Raw genomic sequence first — 18401 nt, 5'->3', positions numbered from 1 at the left:
GGACTCCTTACGTACTCCCCCCAGACACACAATGGCCTGGATATCCATGACCTTAGTGCCTGACAGTACCTACACAAGACCATCGTAATAGGAGGAAAAGATGATGACATCAAAATAAGAGAGACTGAGAGGGGGAGGGGATATGATGGAGAGAGGAGTTTCAAAGGGGAAAGTGGGGGGGGTGGGCATTACCATGGGATATTGTTTACGATTATGGAAGTTGTTAATAAAAAAATAAAAATAAAAGGTGGAGCTTTTGTGTGATCCAGCAAGAGCACAGGAAGGCTGCCTGAAGGCAGAGCCAACCCATCACCAGGAGCTTGGTTCCTAACTGGCTCTGCAAAAGGCACAGTAACTCTTGTGCAATAGGCTGGGCCAACTGGTTATACATGCTAGCTGACATTTTGAGAGAGAGAGAATGAAGATGGGTGCACCAGCGATTCCAACCACTGCAAACAAACTCCAGAGAGATGTGCCACCTTGTGCATCTGGCTTATGTGGGTCCTGGAGAATCAAATCTGGATCCTTTGGCTTTGCAGGCAACTGCCTTGACCTCTAAGCCATCTCTCCACCCCAGGAATGCCTCTCTTAAGAACCACAGCCACCAGCTGTTACTGTGACCTCTGGCAGTGTCTATTACAACTATGGCACTGTGTGAAAAACACAGAAAAGGTCACTAACAGCCAATCAAATTACTTCTAGGGTCACAGGCAAATAGCCAGTGTTAAGTGCCAATCAAGATTTAACTATCTTGCCAAGCATGGTGGTGAACGCCTTTAATCCCAGCACTTGAGAGGCAGAGGTCAGAGGATTGCTGTGAGATTGAAGCCAGCCTGAGACTACAAAGTGAATTCCAGGTCAGCCTGCACTAGAGCAAGACCCTAGATAAAAAAGAAGATTAACTATGTTTGGCTGAGGAAATGTCTCAACAGTTAAAGGCACATGCTTGTACAGCCTGATGGCCCAGGTTCAATTCCCCAGTACCCATGTAGAGCCAGATGCACACAGTAGCACGTGCATCTGGAGTTCGCGTTTGCAATGACAGGGGACCCCAGCACAAGCATGCTCTTTTCCCTCCCTCCCCCTTTTCTCAAGTAAAAAAGAATTTTTTTTGTTTTGTTTTTTCAAGGTAGGGTCTCACTCTAGCTCAGGCTGACCTGGAATTCACTATGGAGTCTCAGGGTGGCCTCGAACTCATGGTGATCCTCCTACCTCTGCTTCCTGAGTGCTGGGATTAAAGGCGTGCGCCACCACACCCAGTAAAAAAAAAATATTTAAAAACTATCTTACAGCTTCAATGGGAAATCTCAGCTCTCCATTTGAAAGCTCGGGAAAAAGAAAACAGTGTTTCCTCAAGGGAAGTTTCATTCATCATATAAGGTGCTTTTCGTGGTACAATTTCAGCTAAGAGAATCAACAGGAGTAACACTTTTTTTCAGAGCTGGAACAAATTACCTGGGGGTGTAGCTCAATGGTAGAGCTTGCCTAGCATTTGTAGAGCCCTGGGTTTAATCCCTACAGTCAAAACTACAACAGAAAACAAATGTCCCTCCGCAAAATGAAGCAGGCCTGCGATTTCCTATGTGTTCCTCATCCCATGTGAACCTGCCTCCCAGAGCTCAGGGCTGGGGGACGGGAGGGGGGGGGATGGGGCGACATCGGTCGTGGACCTCCACTTTACCTGCCACAGGGATCTGATAGGGCTGGATCGATCGAGCTGGAAGCACAGGGTGGTGGAAGGTGACACTGCCATCAAACTCGCCCCGTAATTTGATGTCAAAAATTACTGACGTCTACAGGGAAGACAAGAAATAGTACTGGTAATTACATTCCATGCCACTGCGCATCTCAAGTCTGGTTTGCATCCACTTGAGAGAGTTTGCTACTAACATGACAACTGTCTTCCCATCTCTGTGTCTTCACAAATACTTCCTGCACTGTGGCATGCTTCCTTTAAGAGCTCAAAGTGACTGGGGGAGACCTTTTCACTTCAATCAGAAACAGCTTCTGTAAGGACATGATGCTGCCACCTCCAAGAAGACACAGGAGGGAAGTGGCTTGTTTATACCAGAAGTTCAGCCAACAGCCTAGACAAGAAGGGCCTGAGCTTCAGGTCTTGTGAGCCCCACAGCCTCAAACCAGGATGGTCAGAGAGTCGTCCACATCCACACATGAAACACAGAGGTCACAAACTCCTGTGACACTGACCTCATGTTGTGCAATGGATGCCCAGCACAGCGGGCTCAACCGACCAACTTTTCCAAAGGTCAAATCAAGGATTACTTTCTGAAAGTCTTTTATTTGGTTCTCTGACAGGGTGTATCATATATCACAGGCTGGCCCTAAACTGTTTAGCCAAGGATGACCTTGGATCCTCCTGCCTCCACCTCCTGAGTGCTAAGATTATAGGTGTGTACCACCACACCCAGTTTATGTGGTGCTGGGCTTGAACCCAGGCCTTCATGCATGTTAAGCAAACACTCAACCAACTGAACCACATTCCCAACCCCAAAGCAGCTGTTTACTAAACGGTTAGGGAATCACTTTTTGACTTTTTTTTCAAAACCATTCAGAACATGAAACCTACTTAAGCATGAATGACCAAAACTCAGCAAAATACTACTTTCCAGGCTAGAGAGATGGCTCAGCAGACAAGGCACTTATCTACAAAGCACACAAGCCTGGGTTCGATTCCCCAGGACCCGTGTAAAGTGGGACACAAAAGTGGCGCATGCATCTGGACTTTGTTTGCGGTGGCAAGAGACCTTGGTGGGCTTGTAAATGTATATGCACATAAATAAAAAACAAAAACTACTTTCCAGACCTTATGCAGAGAGTTTTGCCACTTTTCACAAAGCTTTTAAACAGCCCAGCAGAGAGCAGCTTGTGACCCACGGTGCTTACCTCTGTGTCCTGGTGATGGACAACTACCAGGTTGTCTACCACATTTAGGGCAAACTTCCCTGTCCTGTTTAACTTCAGGATATGCATCTTTTTACAGGCACCCTCCCTGTAAGACAGCAGAAAGGTTGGAGAGCCGGGTCAGCAAGCTTTAGTTTGTGTTTTAAGGTCAGACAGAGGGAGGAGAAGACGAAACGTACCGCGGAAGGTGGTACAAGACCACCTCTGCTCCCGTGCTATTGGAGGTCCGAGAGTGATGCCGCAGGAAGAGAACGTACAGCTGCCCGTATCTATCAGAGGACAGGGGGACGTGTAAGTTACGTCTGGCCACTGGAAACTCCTCCCTTCTAACTACTGAATTAGAGGAAGTGTAAAAGGCATCTGCAGCCCGTGGCACAAAGCCAATTACAAACTCAAGTGGAGAGGCTACATACAGTTTGATCAGCCTTTTTTCTTTTTGCGTATGGTGTGTGTGTACAGTTAACGTGCCCTTGTGGTGTGCCCTATGCTGGCCTGCGGCGGGGTTCACCTGACTGCAGTGGCTGGAGGGAAACATTGGGGGTCAGCTCCTTTGCTCTTCTGCCTGGTCTTGTTATGAGCCTGAGCCACAGTCTCTTTTTTTGGTTTTGTTTTTTTAAGGTAAGACCTCACTTAAACCCAGGCTGACCAGCTCAGGCTGGCCTTGAACTCAGAGTGATCCTCCTACCTCTGCCTCTGAGTGTTGGGATTAAAGGAATGCACCACTACGCCCGGCTCAGAGTCTCTTTTGGAGCTTGGAGGACTCCAAAGACTCTCAGGTCTCTGCTCCCTGTGGGACTGGGCTTATAGGCCATGGCCAGCTGTTTTGCGTGGGGTCTGGAGATTTGAACTCAGGCCTGCATGCTTGCAAAGGAAGTGCATCTAATCATGAAGCCGTTTCTCTAGCCCTGATCACTGTCTTTTGAAAGAAAACCACCAAGCTAAATACAGAATCTAAAATTACTAGGAAGAAATTCAGGTTTTGTAACCACTGAGTGAAATCCATGTTTATCTTTCCTTCCTATCCTTGTGTTTTCAAATTTGATATAATGAGTACATATTCCTTAACAACAGAAAAATTCAGTCACTATTCACATCGCCATCCAATGGGTGTTACTATGAGCAGTTCCTGAATGTGTATTTTTATCCCAGTGGTTAGCAGGGTGCTGGCCTGTTACAGGGATGAGGTGGCCGACAGAAAAGGAAACAGATGCCCAGCACCATGGCAGCAAGACTGCGCTCACGTCGCCTGTTTTCTGAACTGGCTGCCAAAGAGGGGAGGGACAGAAAAGTTCATTCTACTACTAAAATAGTTTTAGGGCTGGAGAGATGGCGTAGCGGTTAAGCGCTTGCCTGTGAAGCCTAAGGTCCCCGGTTCAAGGCTTGATTTCCTAGGACCCACTTAAGCCAGATACACAAGGTGGTGCATACATCTGAAGTTCATTTGCAATGGCTGGAGGCCCTGGTGCATACATTCTCTTTCTGCTTCTTTCTCTCTCTCTTGCTCTCAAATAAATTAGTTTAAAAAATAAATAAAATAGTTTTAAGTTGGGGAATGCATTAAAAAAATCCGAAGTAATTTAGAAGCTTTTTTTTTTAGACTGGGGATCAAACCCAGGGCCCTGAGCACCTAGGCAAATGCTCTACCACTGAGCCAGTTCCTCAACCCTAGCAACAAAACAGTGAGTGCTGAAACAAGGATTTTAGGTATATACATGGTTTGTTATCAGTTTCAATTTCTTGTGCTTGAAATCTTAATTATGAATCTTAAAAATGGAGGAATTTGGGGCTAGTGGGACTGGACAGATGACTTAGTGGTTAAGGTGCTTGCCTGCCAAGCCCAAGGACCCAGGTTCAATTCCTCAGAATCCACATAAGCTAGATATACACGGTGGCACATGTGTCTGCAGAGTTCATTTGCAGTAGGTAGAAGCCCTAGTAGACCCGTTTTATCTCTCATAAATAAATAAGTAAAATGGAGGAACCTGCATTTTCAAATACCTTCCTACATAAGTAACCCTGTTCTAATATTGATAAATTTTGTGTGTGTGTGTGTATTTTCCCCCCTTAATCAGGGCAACCATGTAAGAGCTTTAAAAAAAATTCTTAATCCCAGCACTCAGGAGGCAGAGGCAGAGGCAGGAGGATTACCATGAGTTCAAGGCCACCCTGAGAATACAGAGTCAGCCTGGGCTAGAGTGAGACCGTGCCTTGAAAAACAAAAAACCAAACCAAAAAAAAAAAAAGCCCCAATCCTCAGGTTTCTTATACTCATAAAATCTAGATACTATACCGAATTCTCTGTTCTAGGAGTCCTTTCACTGAGCGCTCCTAGCTCGCCCTACCTACCACTTAGGTCAATAAAAGCAAGCGCGGGCAGGAACCCTCAGGGACAGACATACATGGTGGCCATCGCGATGTCTCGTTCTGAAAGGCTAAGTTTAGTTGACTTCGGCGCAGCTGGTAACTCAATCTCAAACTTGGGCAGCTTTGACATAGTGCCAGCCTGTTTGGGGGAAAGTTTTAGGAAGGTTTGTTAAACTCCCTTTTTCATGTTTTATCTTTCACCACATTAATCAGTGAAGAGATGCATGCAGTGGCTTCTGTTCCTTTCCATCATCCCACCACAAGCTGTCCTCACGCCAGCTGCCGCCACAGCTGCCTCGGGCCTCACACATCATCTGTGGAACTGGCAGAACCATGCAGCTCGCCCTCTAGTGGTTAAAGAGGTGACATTCATGTTGGAGGAACTTTGGTCCCTTCAAGAGCTTGACTGGGTTTAAAAACAGATAGGAGGGGCGGCAAAGGACTTATTCTCACCCTAAAATAAAAAGGCTGAAGAATGTTCTCGAGGACAGTGGTAGACAGGAGGATCACGGCGCTCTCAGGACAGTACATGTACCAGTTCACATTGATGTTGTGACTCTTCAGGAGTTTCAGACTCCTCTTCTCAGGCAGCACCTGAGCAAGGGCAAGGACAGAGCCTTCACTTAAAACCAGCAAAATACCAGAAGAGTGCTTCAGCGAATTAAAAGAAAACAACAAATTAAAAAGCCTAGTGTGGTGGCATGCGTCTTTAATCCCAGCACTTAGAAGGCAGAGGTAGGAGGATCACTGTGAGTTTGAGGACAATTCCAGGTCAGCCTGGGCTAAAGCAAGATACTACCTTGAAAAATAAAAAAAGAAAGAAAAGGGAAGAACAAGTAGAAAACACCCACCTGTAGCAGTTAAGGCATTTGCCTACAAAGCCAAAAGACCCAGGTTTGATTCCCCAGTACCCACATAAGCCAAATGCACAAGGTGGGGCATACGTCTGGGGTTCCTTTACAACAGCTGGAGGCCCTGGAGAGCCCATTCTCTCGTTCTCTCTCTCTCTTCTTCATCTGCCTCTTTCTCTCTCTCTCAAAAGAAAAAAAAAACATGCCCACCGAGAGTTGGGGATATAGTTCAGTGGTAGAGCGCTTGCCTAGCACGCATGACCCTGGGTTCCACCCCCAACACTACCAGTAAGTAAAAGTTAAGTAAAGCCGGGTGTGGTGGCACACGCCTTTAATCCCAGCACTCAGGAGGCAGAGGTAAGAGGACTGCTGTGAGTTCAAGGCCACCCTGAGAATACAGAGTAAATTCCAGGTCAGGCTAGACTAGCGCGAAACCCTACCTGGAAAAATCAATAAATAAGTACATAAATACATACAGCATTCATACCTACACACCCGCTATTAGATAATCAAGTATGTAACTATTATTTGTATTTATTATGGGGCAACCTTGAGAAGCGGGCATCATCAGCCCCACTTAACAGATGAGGAAAATCAGGCTGAGAGGCTGGGGAGCAGCCAACTAGATGACTATAAAGCACACTTTCCACAGAGGACAAACGGCGCTTTTAAACAGTAGTGTCGGTGGAAAGGAACCACACTGTCAAGTCAGCCGTCCTTTCATGCTGGCCTAAGTGTGAAGTTTCATTTCTGTGCATATGGATTTAACATTTATCTACAGTGTTCTTCCTGCTGCCCAGTACAATGATTTTCATGAAGGCGTAGTGCAAAGCACATGGCATCAGCACCTCACATCTTTTCTTTAAAAAAAAAAAAAAAAAAAACAAAGCTTATGTAAGCAAGAGAGAGAGAGAGAATGGGCATGCTAGGGCCTCTTGCCACTGCAAATGTACTCCAGATACAAACACCACCTTGTGCATCTGGCTTACGTGGGTCCTGGGGAATCAAACCTGGGTCTTAGGCTTTGTAGGCAAGCACCTTAACTGCTAAGCCATCTCTCCAGCCCATATATGCATCTTTTCTATATCCATTCGTTCAAAATTACACTGCCTTTCTTTTTTAAATATTTTTTTATTGACAACTTCCACAGTTGTAAATAATACACTGCCTTTCTTAAGCTAATAAAATTAAACCCTGAAAGATCCTGAAACCTACACTGGTTCCACTTGAGATCACAGGGGCAATTTCAATAGACCACAGAATATATTAAAAGATAAGCAGGAGGTTGTGAAAAGGGCTCAGAGGCTAAAGCACTTATTGTGCAAGCTTAAGGACCAGAATTGGATCTCCAGGACCCATGCACAGGCTGGGCAGACATGACAGCCCAGGAGGATCTCTGGAGCAAGCTGGCTAGCTACACTAACTGAACTGGTGAGCTCTGCGTTCAAGTGAGAGATCCTGCCTCAGTAAATAAAACGAAGAAGGATCAAGAAAGACACTCAGTGTCAACCTCTGGCCCCTACATGTGCATGCACACACACATGCACACGCACACACACGCAACAGAAGAATGTGAGAAGAAGGATGCACAGCAGGACACAGTCAACAAAGTAAAAGGGCCATCAACAGCTTGGGATAAACTACTTATTAATATTATATATATAATATTCACAGTAATTATATATAATATTAATCAAATATTTGATAAGGGGTCAATTGACCAGATATATAAAGAACTTCAATAACTCAACAACACAAAAGCAAATTATCCAATTAAAAACCAAGCAGAGGAGCTAGAGAGATGGCTTAGCAGTTAGGCACTTGCCTTCGAGACCTAAAGACCCATGTTCTATTCTCCAGATCCCACATAAGCCAGATGCACAAAGGGGAGGCAAGTGCAAGGTAGTATACACCCACTAGGTGGAGCAAATGTCTGGAGTTCGACTTCAGTGGCTGACGCCCTGACATGCCAATTCTCTCCTCTCTCCCTCTGTCTCTCTCGCTCGCTCACTTGCTCTCCCTATAATAAAGCTTAAAAAAATTTTTAAAAACAGGGCTAGAGGGGTGGCTTAGTGGCTAAGGTGTTTGCCTGCAAAGCCAAAGGACCCAGGTTCAATACTCCAGGACCCACGTTAGCCAGATGCACAAGGGGGAGCATGAGTCTGGAGTTCGTGTGCAATGCCTGGAGGCCATGGTGTGTCCATTATCTCTCTTTCCCTCTTTCTCTGTCAAATAAATAAATAAACATTAAAAAAAAAAAAAGAAAAAGAAATGAGCTCACTCCAAAAAAAGTTAAAAAAAAAAAAACAGGCAGAGGATTGAATAGAAGTTTCTGCAAAGTGTTACATATGTAAGTGACCAATGAGTACATAAAACTATGTCCAAGGCTGAGGGGTAAGTCGGGGCAAAGGTTTGCCTTATAAGTACAAGCCCTAGGTTTGATCCCCAGCAACTGGGCATGGGGAATGAGCATCACTGATCATGAGAAATGCAAATCAGAACTACAATGAGTGAACCCCTCATGCCCACTAGGATAGCTACCTAAAAAGCAGGCTGCCTGGGGCTGGAGAGATGGCACAGTGGTAAAGGCATTTGTTTGCAAATCCTGATGGCCTAGGTTCAAGTCCTCAGTACCCACATAAAAACCTAGATACACCAAGTGATGCATACATCTGGAGTTCATTTACAGTGGCAGGAGACCCTAGCTCATCACACCTCTCTCTCTCTCTCTGTCTCTAATAAATAAAAATAAAGTAAAAAAAATTTAAAAAAACATGCTTTTAAAGATGAGGTGGTCCCCCTGAATGAAAAGGTGTCTAGTACTCAAGAGTAACAGAGAAACTAGCTTTCGTGTCTGGCAATGGTGTAGAAAAGAAAGATTCCAACATTGCTGTAGAAAGTAGAAACTTCTGGGAGAAATTTAGGCATATCTGTGCAATCCAAGAAGGGACTCACCCATGAGTAAGTACAGAGATATGTCTAAACATGTTCAGTGATGGGTATCATGACAGGGAGGTGGTGAGGTAAATGCAAGTCTATCTGCACTGTGGAGCTCTTCATTCACGTCACACTGTGATGTAAGGAAAACCCAGTGGCAAAAGTTTATACACAATCAATAAATAAATGACTGACTGTAGAAAAAAAATGGAGGAATATGCATCACACCGTTACAAGTCATTTCTGGGAGTATGGGGAACTTTTGCTTTCCATATAATATAACCTAGTAATGTATGACTTACTTTTTTAAGTGTATTACTTATCATTAAAAAAAAAAAAAAAAAAAGAAGGATCAAGCAAAAGGCTAACTCTAGAATCTCAAAACATCTCTGGTGAATTTGAAAGGTTATGAACTGCCTTTGCTTTTTCTAGCAAATATAAATAGCAAATACCTGGTAAAACTCGATTCCCTGATCTGTTATGAAGACAATTTCTGTAGAACTGGTCCAGCAGAATCCTAGTATGTTGGCATTCTTGGTCTGAAAGAATTATAGAAGTTGTTTTTAACTGGGCAGGGAGAGGGGGCACATGCCTATAATCCCAGCATCCACGTGACACAGGAAAATCAGGGGTTCAAGGCCATCCTTGGCTACATAGCAAGTTGGAAGCCAATCTGGGCTACATGAGCAACTCTCTCTCAAAAAAGAATAAACCGGGTGTGGCGGCACATGCCTTTAGTCCCAGCACTTGGGAGGCAGAAGTATGGCTGAGTTCAAGGCCATCCTGACACTACCAAAAAAAACAAAACAAAAAAAACCCCATCACTTTTTAATTCATAAACACATGTAAATCTCTTAAAAACCCAAGTTTAAATGCTCTACTATCACTATCACTTTTTAACGGAGGTTTCCCAGAACAAACCAACAAATCAAATTTTTTTTTTTCTGCAGACAAGGTCTTCTTAATGTAACCCAGACTGCCCCTGATCTCACAATATAGCCTGGGCACTTTCAAACTCCTACCTCAGCTTCCTGAATGCTGGGATTACAGGCATGCACATCCATGCTTAAATCAAATTCTCTTTGAAATACAGCTTTCCTTGTTTCTTGTACTAACACTTCATCTAAGACCCTGAATTTTAGCTGGGTATGGTGGCACACATCTTTAATCCCAGCACTCAGGAGGCAAAGATAGAAGGATCACTGTGAGTTTTAGGCCACCCTGAGACTACATAGTGAATTCCAGGTCAGCCAGGGCTAGAGTGAAACCCTACCTCAAAAACAGGGGAGGGGCTGGAGAGATGAGTAAATGGTTAAGGCCTGTGAAGTCTAAGGACCCATGTTCAACTCCCAGATCCCACATAAGCCAGACACACAATGTTACATATGTCACATGCACACAAGGTGGTGCACACGTCTGAGGTTTGAATGCAATGGCTGGAGGCCCTGGTGTGCCAATTTTCTTTTTCACTCACTCATTAAAAAAATAATAAAAATAAGGGTTGGAGAGATGGCTTAGTGGTTAAGCGCTTGCCTGTGAAGCCTAAGGACCCCGGTTCGAGGCTCGGTTCCCCAGGACCCACGTTAGCCAGATGCACAAGGGGGCGCATGCATCTGGAGTTCGTTCGCAGTGGCTGGAGGCTCCGGCGCGCCCATTCTCTCTCTCTCTCTCTCTCTCTCTCTCTCTCTGCCTTTCTCTCTGTGTCTGTCTGTCTCAAATAGATAAATTTAAAAAAAAAGAAAAAAAATAATAATAAAAATAAAATAAAAATCTTAATTTTTTTCTAGTCTACAGAACAGGAAACCTGAGTTTAATACAAGATAGCAGAGTTCATAGACATCTCCATCTAGGAATCAAACTGGTACAATCCTCTCAGTTAACCACTTTATGAAAACTGGCATAGTATAAATACAAGGGCCTAAAAGCTTTTCAGTGAACATGACCAAAATGGAGCAGAGAAGCCAGAGACCACAGACCAGGTGGCCCACGGGCACACAGTTCCAGTAGGAATAAGGCTGAGAGAATAAGGAGAGAGCTGTCGCACGTAGAGACCCTGCAGGGCTTGAATGCCGCTAAGCAAGGGCCACTCCCCATCCCCCAGCAGCTTAGGTGAGTTTCCCCGCAGCTGTCGTACGGCCGCCGCTTTTAGCTTTGCTCCCTCCAGCCCAGTTTATTATAACTCAGCAAATCCAATTAACACAGATTAGAGTCTACCCTTGAGGAAAGAAAGCATAAGGATATCAAAGAAAGAAATACTACCAGGGAAGGAAAAAGAACCCAAGTACTCGTCACCAAACCCTCCAAGTGGGAACCCAGGCCTGACACCCAGTCACCTGCCAGCCCATCAAGGAGGCCCAGGGCAGTGCTCTGGGTAGCACTGGTCTCCGAGGGTCTCCCCCCAATTCCATTTCACAGCTGAGGCAGCGGGCCGTGCACACAGGGAAAACTGGCGCTACGGCAAGAACCCGCGGTGGATCCCGGCACCTCCCTATGGACAATTCCAGGCTGGCTCCCATACCACTCCCCACACAGCAAAGGTGAAAGGGGAGGAAGCAGCACCCATACCTTGCACTCTTGTGTGTACTCCGGCTGAGAATTGTCAGGGATAAAATTACAAAAGTCCTGAAAGAAAGAAAAACACAGGGAAACACTTAATCGAGCAGCATATCAGCCAACCTAACCTGTGCCTGCTTGTACAAGAAAATGGACAGACCCTTAAAGTGACCAGAAAATAACTGACAAACCCTCGAAGACAGGAAGGACATAACAATCTTATTGTCAGCAGGGTTATCATTCAAGTTAAAAAAAAAAAAAAAGTTAGGCCTGGCGAGATGGCACTTGCCTGCAAAGCCTAAGGACCCAGGTTCTATTCCCCGGTAAGCCAGATGCATAATGTGGCACATGTATCTGGAGTTCATTTGCAGTAGCTAGAAGCCCTGGCACGCCCATTCTCTATCTGCCTCTCTCAACAAATAAATAAAATACTGTTTTTAAAAAAGTTAACCCAAATATTCAGTTAGGAGTTTAGGAACTAGGCTGGAGAGATAACTTAGTGGTTAAGGCACTTGCCTGTGAAGCCTAAGGATGCATGTTCAATCTCTCTCCAGATCCCACGTAAGCCAGAGGCACAAAGGTGACGCAAGTGCAAAGTCGCACATACCCTCTAGGTTTAGCACAAGCGTCTGGAGTTCAAATGCAGTGGCTGAGGCCCTGGTGTGGCAATTCTCTCTCTTAAAAAACAAAAGCTTAAGAACTGACTTTGACCATCCATTCCCGGGGCTAGGAAGTAGCTCAGCCGACAGTATATGCGTGCAGCATGAGTCCCAGTGCTGGGAAAACAGAAGGAGGGGGGTCAGAAGTTCAAGGTCATCCTTGGCAATATAGGGAATCCCAGACCAACCTGGGATACATAAGACTGTCAGAGAAGGAAAAGGAAAGGACAAAGAAGATTCACCTCTTACATTAGAATTATCAGAAATGGCGTGCTGCTGGGTTTTATGAGAAGCTTCTGAGAAATTCTAACAATAACAATGGAAGAGATTGGTACAGGGTTCTGCCAATCGTGCTCAGACATAGCCTTTCCTCTACAAATGACAATGGTGAATTATTAACTATTTATTTATTTATTTATTTTTGGTTGGTTGACTGTGGTACTGGGGAGCAAACCTAGGCTTCCTGTTTACTTGACAATCATTGTATTGCTGAGCCCCACCCCAAGCCAGGAAATGTAGGATATTTCGCAGCGCTAAAGTGTCAGTAACATGCTCCACCAGTGAATATCTGTTCCGACCAGATCCAGCAGTCAGAAGCCAGAGTACAAGCAGATGAAGTGACTCGAATAAGGGGAATCCACCAGGCAGTCAAAAATACACCTGGGGGCTGGAGAGATGGCTTAGCGGTTAAGCGCTTGCCTGTGAAGCCTAAGGACCCCGGTTCGAGGCTCGGTTCCCCAGGTCCCACGTTAGCCAGATGCACAAGGGGGCGCACGCGTCTGGAGTTCGTTTGCAGTGGCTGGAAGCCCTGGCGTGCCCATTCTCTCTCTCTCTCCCTCTATCTGTCTTTCTCCCTATGTCTGTCACTCTCAAATAAATAAATAAAAAATGAACAAAAAAAAAATTAAAAAAAAATACACCTGGACAAAAACACAGGACTGGAGAGATGGCTTGGCAGTTAAGGGGCTTGTCTGCAAAGCCTAAGGACCCACGTAAGCCAGACACACAAAGTGGCACATGCGTCTGGAGTTCACTTGCAGTGGCTACAGGCCCTGGCACACCCATTCTAATAAATAAATAATTTTAGAAAGTACACTTGACAGGGATGGGGAGATGGCTCAACAGTTTAAAAGCATTTCCAAAAGCCTGCCAGCCTGAGTTCAATTCCTCAATATTATGTAAAGCCAGATGCACAAAATAGTACATGCATTTGGAGTTCATTTGCAGCGGTAAGAGGCACCTATTTGCTCATCTTCTCTCTAAAAAAAAAAAAAAAGTAAAATTAAATTAAAAAAAAAACAAAACTCCATGTTCCTAATCAACAGAGATGCATGGAATTCCAAAGTCCTTTAAAATAAAAGTGGAGGTGAAGGTGCTGGGAGGATGGCTGAGCAGTTAAAGCTGCTCGCTGCAAAGCCTGCTAGCCTGGGTTTAATTGCCCAGACACCCATGTAAAGTGTGATGAGCATGCACTTACAATGGCAAGAAACCCACACATGTTAATTAATTAATCTTAAATCAGTAATGTCAAAGTAAAAGAAAATGCAAGCCGGGCATGGCGCCACACACCTTTAATCCCAGCACTCAGGAGGCAGAGGTAGGAGGATCGCCATGAGTCTGAGGCCAACCTAAGACTACATAGTGAATTCCAGGTCAGCCTGGGCTAGAGCGAGACCCTACATCAAAAAACTAGGGGGGGAAAAAAACGGAAAGAAAATACAGAACATAAATGCAAGGAATTTTATTCAACCACAAAGAACAATTTTTAAGACATTTGTGGGAAAATACATGGATGTGGAGATCATAAGTGAAGCAAGCCAAACTCAAGAGAGATATATTTCTCTCATTTGCAGACACAGAAGGAAGACTATTTGGGAAAAACGAGGGGAGACAAGAGAGGGTAATGGGGGGGGGGTGGAAACATGAGCTAAACACATAATATATGAAAATGTTATAATGAAATCTACCATTTTAAACAATGAATATACTATAAAGTTTTAAAATTTATTTATTTGAGAAAGAGGCAGCTAGAGAGAAAAAACAGATGCACAAGGGCCTCCAGTTGCTTCAAATGTACTCCAGACACATGTGCCTCATGTGCATCTGGATTTACGTGGGTCCTGGGGAGTTGAACCTGGGTCCTTAGGCTTCACAGGCAAGTGCCTACACTACTAAGCCAACTCTCCAGATCAATATACACTACTTTTTTTTTTTTTTTTTTTAAGTAGAACTAATGGCTAAATTTATTTACCTAGTCAAATGTCATTTTCATCCAAAGGCTCCAATAAAATGATACAAAGCTGTTCCCTTTAGGACAACTAAAAAGTTTCCTTTCCCACTAGAATTTGGCAATTCCTTTTCTTCCAAATGTGTTCTAATGTTTTCGTCTTAATTTATTAAAAATAACTTTATTTATTTACTTTGCAAACAGAGAGGGGAGAGAGAGGGCGGAGAAGGGAGAGGGAGAATGGACAAGCCTGGATATCCAGCGCTAGGAACTCCAGATGCAGGTGCCACTCTGTGCATCTGGCTTTGCGTCGTGAGCTTTGTAAGCAAGCGCCTTAACTGCTGAGCCATCTCTCCAGGCCATTTGTTTGTTTCTGTTTAAGCTAAAGCTTACCACAGTCTTGGAGGTCCTCTGGACAGCCAGGATCTTATTTTCTAAAGAAAACTTAATGCACTTCACCTCTCCTTTGTCGTTCATTCTTTAGCGAGAGAAAATAAAAGAGAAACAACTGAGTTTTGGCCATTACCACTGACTGACCCAAGATAAATATTTAGGAAGCTGCAAAACACCCTAGTTTCACATACAATGTTGTTTCTCAAGCTGTAAGTAGGACCTCTTTTCAAACAAGCTCCAACTGGTGAAAACTTGCTAGACAAGTGGGCCATAGGATGGGTAACACAAGAACCGAAACACACACACATGTCGCCTGAGAACTAGACTGGACCTAAGTAAATGTACTTCTCATTTGTCCCGTTCACTTCACAACCAACACCTGCAAGGTTCCGGGTGGTTCTACCTCCAGTCTTACAACTACCTCAACCATGGCAAAAAGGCATCCCAGGGGCTGGGGGGTGGTTCAGCGGGTAAGAACGCTTGCTGCTCAAACACGAAGACGTGAGTTTGATCCCCAGCACCCACATGAAAAAAACTGGGTGTGGTGTAACACCCAATCCCATGGTGGGGGGGGGGAGAATTATTGAGGCTTGCTGGTTAGCCAGTCTGACAAAAAAAAAAGAAAAAAGAAACCACCCTGGCAGCTCTATGTTCAGTGAGAGACTCCTTCTCAAGGAAATAAAGGAGAGGGACATTAGTTCTCCTCTAGCCTCTATACACACGTGAACAGGGTACAGGTGCATTTGCACATGCATGCTCATATACCATACACACACACAAACACAAAAGGCATCCGAGGGAGCTAGAGAGGTGGTTAAAGCACTTGCCACACAAGCTTGAGAACCAAGTTCAGATCCCTAGCAACATCGCTTGTAATCCCAGCATCGGAGGCAGAGCCAGGGAAAGCTGGACAGGCCAAACTGTGAGCTCTGCATTCAGGGAGTGACCCTGCCTCAATAAATATAAGGTGGAGAGTCATTACCTCTGGCCTCCACATGCATGCACACACGCACATCCACACATATACAAACATACACACACACACACACACACACACACACGCATACCACATGTACACACAGACAAAACGTGCCGGGAGAATGAGTCTGATGGCAGAGAATACTTCATGATGTACAGCGTGCTCATGTTCTTGATTGCTGCCAAACAAATGCCAATAAGAGGAAAAAAGCCTTCACCCGGGTGTGATGGCTCATGCCTTTAATTCCAGCACTCTCGGGAGGCAGAGGTAGGAGGAGCGCCGTGAGTTTGAGGCCACCCTGAGACTATATGGTGAATTCCAGGTCAGTCTGGGCTAGAGCGAGACCCTACCTTGGGGGTGGGGGGGAGAGTTTCACTGCTTTCTATTTCAGAGAGCTGACACAGACCAGCTGTGATTTTTCATTTGCTTTTGTTTTGTTTAGAGAATTTAGCTCAGGCTGTCTTAAACTTGCAGTGATCGTGGGCTCCGTCTCCCAGAGGTGCTGTGATTACAGGCTTGTGTCATTGCATCTCGCTTAACTAGGATTTTTTGTTGTTGTTGTTGTTGTTTGTTTTTTTGAGGTAGGGTAGGGTCTCCCTGTAGCTCAGGCTGTCCTGGAATTCACTCTGTAGTCTCACGGAGGCCTAGAACTCACGGCAATCCTGCTACCTCTGCCTCCCCAGTGCTGGGATTAAAGGCGTGCGTCGCCAGGCCCAGCTTTGGGACATTTTTTAAGTTACTACATGGTACTTTTCTCTTTTTCTTCTGTAACTTAAAGGACCCTAGTGATTGGTAGATTATCATCCAACCTGAGGCACTTCTGAAAGTGAGAAGTGCTGCTGTCAATCACACAGCCCAACTTACATAACCGGGGCTTTACAGTCACCTTAAACTACCCAATTTTCTTATATTCCCTGAGAAACACATCTCTTCCACCCAAGCATTTTAGGAAAACCTGGGCTAAAGGAAGAAGTGCGTTCCTGCAGTCACTTGCTAACTTAAGGTACCAGGATAGGCCGATCTGTGAGCTCTGCATTCACAAGAAATAAGCAGCTGTTCTTTTTCTGGGGTGGGGGGGAGACACACGTGATACCCACATCAACTGCTGCACATTATTTCCCTCTCAGTTGTTCTGGTAAGTGCTTCAAAACTATACCAGCAGCCCTGCCAGGCCTGGTGGCGCATGCCTTTAATCCCAGCACTCCGGAGGCAGAGGCTGGAGGATCTCCGTGAGTTTCAGGCCAACCTGAGACTACACAGTGAATTCCAAGTCAGCCTGAGGTAGAGTGAGACCCTATCTCGAAATATTAAAAAGAAAAAAAAAAAAAAAAACTATACCAGCAGGGAAAAAAAGGGGGGGACTGGAGAAGATGGTTTAGTGGTTAAGGCGTTTGCCTGCAAAGCCAAAGGATCCCAGTTTGATTCCCCAGGACCCACGTAAGCCAGCTGCACAAGTAGGCACATGTATCTGGAGTTCTTTCGCAGTGACTGAAGGCCCTGGTGCGCCCATTCTCTCTCTCTAATAAATAAAGTATATTAAAAAAAAAAAAACTATACCAGCAGTTATCCGCTATCTATCCCTACAGACAGGACTGCATCCGGACACACACTCCAGGCCTCTCAGCTGAGCCCATGACAAAATTATACAACCTGAATCAGAACAAGATTGCCTCGTTTACAAGTGGAAATTATTCTGGGGGGAAAAAAAAGCCTTTACCTAAATGAGATGGGATTCCTATCATCTGGGCCCTTCACCACTACTCCAGTAGCTCCACCTGATCGAACAGCAAAAACCTGAGAGCGGGAAAAAAAGCAGTAATGTTAATGGCCTGACTTTTGAAAGCTCCGCCAACCTTCCAATATCTTATTTCTGATGTTACCCATAGCTCTGGCTCAACTGAAAGGGCTCCTATCTAGTTACAGATGCTTAACTAATCCTAACACGAGGGCTGGAAGGATTGCTTAGTGGTTAAGGCGATTGCCTGCAAAGCCAAAGGACCTCGGTTCGATTCCCCAGGACCCACGTAAGCCAGGTGCACAAGGTGGCGCATGCGTCTGGAGTTCGTTTGCAGTGGCTGGAGTGCCCATTCTCTCTCTCTCTCTTTTATCGAATAAATAAATAATCTTAACACGATTAAAATGAATAATAAAATAAAATAAGGCAAGCAAGCAGAGACTCAAATACCTCTAGGTCTCAAATGTTTTACCACTATGCAAGAGCAGGCCCTGAAGTTCCAAAGTCTTAAAAGCCAGTGGCAGGCCCGGCCCCGCTTTTGCCCTCCCTCGTGACAAAATGCCACAGGGCGCGCGTCAACACCTAGACGCCCGGCTGCTGCCCCCCGACCTGCTTGTTGGCCTCATCGAAGAAGACGCAGTTGACGGGGTTCGCCTTCTCGAACTGCACGGGCCGCTCGCACAGCTCCAGGTAGTAGTCCTCCTCGCCCATGGCCGGAGCCGCGGCGGCGGGGACCCCGGGGGCGGCCAGCGTGCAGCCGGGTTGGGGGCGGAGAGCGGAG

At 45.3% G+C, this 18401-nt stretch overlaps 1 protein-coding gene across 2 annotated transcripts in view; it reads right to left on the bottom strand.

The window, feature by feature from the left end:
* The window catches only part of Rmc1 (regulator of MON1-CCZ1), a 27725-nt gene extending 9324 nt beyond the window's left edge, over positions 1-18401 (bottom strand). Inside the window, exons 1-10 of one of the 2 annotated variants that reach the window (XM_004654833.2) lie at positions 18230-18401; positions 17603-17679; positions 14907-14991; positions 11640-11696; positions 9527-9613; positions 5740-5880; positions 5322-5425; positions 3102-3191; positions 2905-3010; positions 1682-1793 (exon numbers count right to left, since the gene is read on the bottom strand). In XM_004654833.2, the coding sequence (XP_004654890.1) occupies positions 1682-1793; positions 2905-3010; positions 3102-3191; positions 5322-5425; positions 5740-5880; positions 9527-9613; positions 11640-11696; positions 14907-14991; positions 17603-17679; positions 18230-18331 (961 nt within the window). In that variant the 5' untranslated portion in view covers positions 18332-18401. The remainder of the gene's footprint in view (positions 1-1681; positions 1794-2904; positions 3011-3101; positions 3192-5321; positions 5426-5739; positions 5881-9526; positions 9614-11639; positions 11697-14906; positions 14992-17602; positions 17680-18229) is intronic. The other variant, XM_045134688.1, reaches the window with a different exon arrangement.

The sequence above is a fragment of the Jaculus jaculus genome, chromosome 15 (assembly GCF_020740685.1).
Source record: "Jaculus jaculus isolate mJacJac1 chromosome 15, mJacJac1.mat.Y.cur, whole genome shotgun sequence".
NCBI lineage: Eukaryota > Metazoa > Chordata > Mammalia > Rodentia > Dipodidae > Jaculus > Jaculus jaculus.
Note: the sequence above shows the minus strand (reverse complement) of the source record. Positions and strands in the feature narration are given on the sequence as shown.